The sequence below is a fragment of the Miscanthus floridulus genome, chromosome 16, assembly GCF_019320115.1.
Source record: "Miscanthus floridulus cultivar M001 chromosome 16, ASM1932011v1, whole genome shotgun sequence".
NCBI lineage: Eukaryota > Viridiplantae > Streptophyta > Magnoliopsida > Poales > Poaceae > Miscanthus > Miscanthus floridulus.
Window position 1 is genome coordinate 111,063,406 of NC_089595.1, and position 6,445 is coordinate 111,069,850.

Sequence of the window (6,445 nt, forward strand, 5' to 3'; positions counted from 1 at the left end):
ACAATCCAAGATTGTCTCGCTCCATGATTGAGGCGATGGAACCTGCTACCAACTCCCACTGGCATCTGCCATAGCATTACCGCAAGCTGACCTTGATGCCCCGTCCGGCCGGCGTTAGGCGCGTGAGAAGCGGCGCCGGGCGCGACGACGACCACTACGCCACGGGCGGCTGGACTGCCTCGCCTGCGCGCGACGGCACCACCGAGCGTTTGAGCCGTGCCTACCACCGTCCACCGGTCGACTGAGCCCGGTCCGCACATACAGGATGAACAGACTGGATGGTCCAAAGCAAAGACGACGTAACAATTGGGAGAAGGAAGGGCTCTGCCTTTGTATTTTTCTTTTCAAGAAAGAGGAAAAGCCCGTCGTTTTTGTACAGCATCAAAATACCTATGGTTACAACACGGTGCAGTTCTACAGGATAACTCTTGCACGAGGTTGCATCAACATAGGCTAGCGAGCAGTTGCTACAACTTCCAAAAGAATGCGGGGATTGACTACTTGTTGTATACAGTAGTGTTTTGAACGAACAAAAAGATCAAAAATTGGACTTCTGTATCTGCAGCATCTGGTAATTCAATTTCCCAATTCCCATATGTCCAACTTAGCCGCTTCTCCTGGCATCCCCAACTATCTCCACAACAGCAGAAGGGAATCGAGGCCAGAGCTGAACATCCTATCAAGCAAACGTTTTACAAGAAACCTTCTATCAAGATTGCTTGGTGTATCTTCATCCCTGCAGATCCAAACAGCTATATCTGGGTTACAGGAATCACAGAGGTAACTGCAAACATTGTAAGTTTCAGATGTTTACCTATACAACAGGAATCTTCAGAAGAATAAGTGAGCAGAGATACAAGCACACTGAGATGGCGATCCCAGCAATGAAATTTTGGTATAGACGGCTATTATCCCTACTGGGTATAAAGGCCGCCTTCAACACGCCTGTGATCTCAAACACACGGTATGATAGCTGCATTTATTGATAATGAAATGAGTATCCTTTTTATGACTGTTGAATGAAATGGTTTTCTTTCCCGATAAGTAATGAGATGGGTTTGAAGTTGGCAACTTACAAGAAGATAGATCGCCGTAGTAAGCATGAAGTTAAGCATAGGATAATCTGGTATGAAACAAAGAAGCCATTTTGGCTGTCCATTTGGCATGCTAGACCTGCAAAAGAAGCTTGGTCACAGTGTGGCAAAGCAAAGGTATTTGAGCAGCATTTTTAGTTCAGTTGAATAGACTACTGCTATATGAGAAAAAAGATCGAAGTTGATCTTATATCCAACATGCTATAGGAATATATGCTATTTACCACAAGGCTAGTGAACTGGTAGTACCTTCTAATTAGGGGGAAAAATATATGTAGCAGTAACACAAGAGTCATACCTAAGCCAAATATGGATCTGAGAAATATAAGTCTCTAGTGTAATCTTGCCAAGCCATCTGTCACAAATATAGATTAATACTTAGCCACCAAGTAAGCCAAGAAAACACATGAACAACGTAGGTAGTAAAAGTTTTAATGCTTACGCAAAAAGAACCAAAGAGGCACTCCTCAACTGCTGAGTGCAATTACGCAGGCAGATATAAACACTGTAAGAAACAAAGTTCATTGTCAACTGCAACGAAGCATGTTGCTGGCACATGCCACATCGATTATGAATACATGCTAACATTTCTTATACGTACGTTATAGGGATCCATGACGTGTAGGGATGGTACTTGTTGTATGTAACTTTGTCTAGCTTGTATATATATTCGTACCACAGAAAGCCAGCCTAGAAGAAGAAACATGCACCTAGTTAGTACAGTAGTATCAACACAGTGGTGTCAAGTACTTGATTTAAAGAAATCCAACCTAGTTAACACAACAACAAAGGTAAGAATGGTGGAACTTACCGTCAACGAAAGAGTGACAATGGTTCCCTTGATTGATAATCTAACCTTAGTCTCAGATTCTTCCAGCTTCTCCATCCATCTTTCAACCTGTTTAGGATAAAAGGTTCCATGTTAGATTAACATGATCTGAACAAAAGGAACGATGCTTAAGGTATAAGAGAGATGGAGGAAGATATATATAGACGTAACCAATAAAAACTCGCAGATACGGTCTGAGAGGGCAATCAGGGTAATATAGATCCATATCTGAAGTACTTACATTAGGATGGAAGTAAGCATAAATCATTCCAATAATCCATATGTATCGATCGAGGCCAGATCGGAAATGCCACTCATGTAACAGGGGTAAGTGTGCCTTGGCCGGCGATGGATCTTTATAGCCTGAATAGAGAATAATTAAGGTTGGTCCTGAACTCCTGAGCGTGACTGAAAGGGACAATGTCATACAAAACTACAACAATAACTTACCTAGTACAAACGTAAAGGGGGCCCACAATAGTTCAAACACCCCAGGAATTTCCCATATCAAAATTACAGACAGGAAGCAGCAAGCAATCTTAATAGCCATGATTGACGGTATCTCATTGTATTTGTTAAACAGACCAAGTGATCCATATACCATAAGAGTAAATAGTGTGTGCATTGGGCAGATATAATAAAGCATGAGATCATTGTCAAGGACAATGCAACAGAATGACACAAAGAAATTCAGCCTCCACATCATCTGCATGAAAATTATAGTCATTGGTCAGTGTTTAAAAAGTGGTAACATGAAATACATGAGACTTAACTCATTGGGACATATCAGTAAGACTGATGAGGTAGCTTAGGCACCTGAGCAAATCTTGCAATGCTAAAATCTTTCTTGATATAGTAATATGAGAAATTCCCAAATCCAGTCATCCAGACATAGCAAGCAATGAACACACGGATTGCATTGTATATCTCCGAAGCAGCAAAATAATGGTACATCAGAAATAAGACCTGGCAATACAGAATGAATAATTAGTACACTCTTGCAACCAGAATGGATTAATACCAATACCTGTGTAAGGCAGACACCAAAGAGAATGCAAAAACGCTACTGCAGTAAGTACATTTTGATGGCATTCAGTTGTTGAAAACTTGAAATATACAAGTGAGAAGAAAACTATTGCAGTAGTTGTCACAATAAAAATATTCGGTTGATATAAGGTAATAGGCTTTTAAGTAAAGTCTGTGTACATAACACCATATTGTGACTAAGGATAGAAGGAACACCATAACAATGGATATATTATCTATATAGCAGAAGATGGATGCAAATTTACCAAAGGAAAAGCAGAAGACGTAGCATGCATGTCGTACAAAATATCAATGCCTAGCGAGTGCATTTTACATGTCATCATACTCACCATCTCTAAAATCTCAAATGATATAGATGCCTAAGCATCACAATATCAAGAAAAATAAACAAGTGAAGTAAAAGCACTAACCTGCATCCACCCTTTCCATTCCTCAGTCTGGTGGCGATTAAGATAGAGTATTGACTTTCCTGAAAATGCTGATTTTTCATGATGCTTCTTAAGTGAAGTAAGCGCTGATGCTATGATGAGAAGAATGTACAGAAACAGAAACAGATCACGGTTGTAGCTCTGTCAAATAAAAAACAAGGATTACAATGCAAGTAAAAGACATAAAGAACATATAAGAAACAGGTCATAATAGATCATAAAACAAGAAGTAACAAGGGCAATCTTCAGCACAGAAACATTATATAGTTACAGTTTAGCTAATCAACAGCTGCTGCAGTTTACATGTGCCGCTTACTGCAGTGCTGAGTGTAAGACTAACTGGCAGAGGTAACATCATTACCTTCTTGCTTTCTGGAAATATGTTTGTCCGGTCACAAATGTAAAAATAAACCAGGACAACGCCAAATTCAGCCCTGCAAAATGGTTACAAGGCAGAAAAGTATCAGCAGATGATCACATAGCCAGAAGGCTGAGAGTGCATGCCATTATTATTAGTAAATAATCTTACATGGCTCTCAGTACAGCACGGTTTTCAAGCAGAAAAGACTCGTCCATAGTTATAAACCTACAGTTCACAACCACAGGGATATCAATATTTCACAAATCACAAGTGTATGAGCTATAATTCCAATGTGGCTTGTGTTGGTCTTTAAACGGTACCGTAACAAATTTGCTTTGGTAGACAAATTCCTGAACTTTGTAGATGGTGATTTCAACTGTCCTCCTTCAAGTAATACTGACTTGTCATCCTCCTTGATGATTCCATTATCCAAATTAGCGTCTGAATGACTGCAGAAGACAAAACAATGCAAGAGCAGGGTGACACTAAAACACTGTTTTTCAATTTCTTCGTGCTGCATCTACTGCCTGCCTGATCTAAAAAAGAAAATTCCAATTGCAGTCTAGAATAATTTGGAACAGCAGTATGCAGATGGCTATAAACATTTACTAGTTAAGATCATTTACAATACGAATCTGTAGTCCTAATGCTAATTTCAAACTAAAGTTTGTGAAGAGAAATCTTACACTTTCCCATGCGACAAAGATTTCTTGTATTCGAGGATTTCAGAGTAGATCCACGCGATGAGGACAGGGAACAGACCTAGCAAAAATGACACCTGCAAGAAAGCAAAACATTTTGTTGCATAAGTCCATGCTACCATGAGTCCATGACAAATAAGCCTAGGTAGAAGTTAGTACATAAAAGCACCAAACTAAGAAAACTAAATTAAGATAGCTTTTATTTCATGGAGGTTGTAGCCACACTCAGATCCAAGTCACCAGAAATATGTGCTCTTAATTTGATGGTTTTGGTCCAGGAAATAAAGTTTTATCCCTATACATCCTGTCGTAATGGATTGAAAACAAAGGCAAATCTGTTCTATATCAGTAGTTCTCAGCAGACAAACAAACATCCTTGTTTCATATCACAGCTCAACTCCACACCCTTTTTCCGGTGAAGAACAGTAAAAAGAGTACAAGGACCATATGCCCAATGTTAGGTTTCTTCCCTGTGGTCTGTACTGTAGCCATTCCAAACCACAACCATAGAGAAAAAATTATGTATGCTTCGCGTATAAGTCATAAGTATACAACGTCAATGCTACTTGCTACGAAAGCTCCTCCTAGGAGCAGAAGTCCACCAGACCACCAACCCACCAAACTGGTTAGGTACGGGGATCATGTGCAGGGGCATTGCTTAGCGGGCACTGAATTCCCCCTCGAACCCTGGAGCTACCTTAAACCATGGCATTAATACTGCAACTACTACTTCGCTTCAATCCGACGCCAGCGTGCACAGCAGCCGGCTGCTTGAGTTGAGGAGTGCACCCACGTGCACGAACTCTGAGATTATGGCCAAATTTGGCCGGCTTGGGATTCAAATTGCGCTCGCGCAGGTGCACCTACTACTCCCCAGAGCAGAGCAAAGCGAAGCGAGGCAAGCTAGGGAGAGGGAGCAGCACGGCAGGGCCGGATCCCGCTCCCATGACGCTAAGCAAGCAAAACGGAAGGAGGGCGTGGAATTGAACTCGCCGCGCGCACGCACCTGTCCGGGCGTGACGGGGCCGAAGACCTCCATTCCGGCGGGCACCCCCGAGGCGAGATCCCGATCCTCCCTCCCCGCTGACGCGGCCGGCGACCGATCAGCCCAGATCCAGGGCCGCCTCACCGACCGCGGAGGGGACGTGCGTGCTGCGCAGTAAGGGCGCGGCGCGGGCGGGGAGAGGCGAGAGCGATGGGGATGTGGGATTTATATGCGCGCGCGCAATGGCGTGGCGAGCGGGCGGGGAGTATCCTGGTGCGGAGGAGCTGGCTGGTGCTGCTGGGGCCTCGGGGTGGTGGAGGAGGAGATCTGAAGCAACCGCGGGCGGGGCGGAGACGGTGGCTGGTCGCGGTCGTGCCGGGCGGGCGGGGAGAAATGATGGGGCAGGAAGGCAAAGGAAGGGGAACTCGGAAAAAGCGAGCGCTGCTGTGGCCTGTGGGTTGGTTGTTGGTTGGGTTGACGGGATCGTGGTGGGTGCGTTTGCCGTTTGGTACCAAAGCCCCACCCTTTCGCTCTCTCGCTCGCTTTTTTGGTCGTTTTCCTCGCGTTTCGGGCGAGGTTTTCAGAGTTTTCAGAGACCCCCGTCGTCGTGCGGCCTGCCGTATTGGCGTGTGCTCTCTTCTCTTCTCGTTCGTCTCCTGAGGCAGGCAGGCTCACAGAACAGTCAGGAACTGCAGGTGCACCTAGCCTGGTTTTGTTTTTCGGCTGTGGATCACACTCACACTCAACCACACACGGCCTCAAAGGAACTTTGGATGGATTGATTGGTTATTCTTTTGGGCGTTTGGTGAAGTGGTGTGGTTCACTATGTCATTCTCGAATCTCCATTTGAAGAAATCAAACATTTTCAATTTAAATATATATAAGAACTAGAAGAACGCTCCGCGCGCGTTGCTGCGAGAATCACGGGTGAAATTATACTACTTATATTTACTAATATTATTAAATAAATATAATAATAATAATAATAATAATAATACAT

The 6,445-nt window shown here is 43.4% G+C and overlaps 1 protein-coding gene across 1 annotated transcript; it reads right to left on the bottom strand.

Annotated features, from left to right (window-relative positions):
- Nucleotides 1-306: 306 nt before the first annotated feature.
- LOC136512693 (protein REDUCED WALL ACETYLATION 3-like) lies at nt 307-5,846 on the bottom strand. Its single transcript, XM_066506670.1, has 16 exons — nt 5,467-5,846; nt 4,446-4,537; nt 4,080-4,208; nt 3,928-3,984; nt 3,760-3,832; nt 3,381-3,539; nt 2,740-2,889; nt 2,374-2,629; nt 2,165-2,286; nt 1,906-1,992; nt 1,696-1,784; nt 1,537-1,599; nt 1,393-1,449; nt 1,077-1,173; nt 815-973; nt 307-736 (listed from the first exon to the last, which is right to left on the bottom strand). The coding sequence occupies exons 1-15, from the start codon at nt 5,497-5,499 to the stop codon at nt 815-817; spliced, it is 1,623 nt and encodes a 540-aa protein (XP_066362767.1). The 5' UTR covers nt 5,500-5,846; the 3' UTR covers nt 307-736.
- Nucleotides 5,847-6,445: the final 599 nt, after the last annotated feature.

Excerpts from the sequence above, each read along its gene's own strand:
- LOC136512693 (XM_066506670.1), bottom strand. The coding sequence starts at position 5,499 with ATGGAGGTCTTCGGCCCCGTCACGCCCGGACAG. Across the intron at positions 3,540-3,759 it reads TATTTCCAGAAAGCAAGAAG|AGCTACAACCGTGATCTGTT; the intron begins GTAATGATGTTA and ends TTTATTTGACAG. Across the intron at positions 1,174-1,392 it reads CAGATCCATATTTGGCTTAG|GTCTAGCATGCCAAATGGAC; the intron begins GTATGACTCTTG and ends CTTCTTTTGCAG.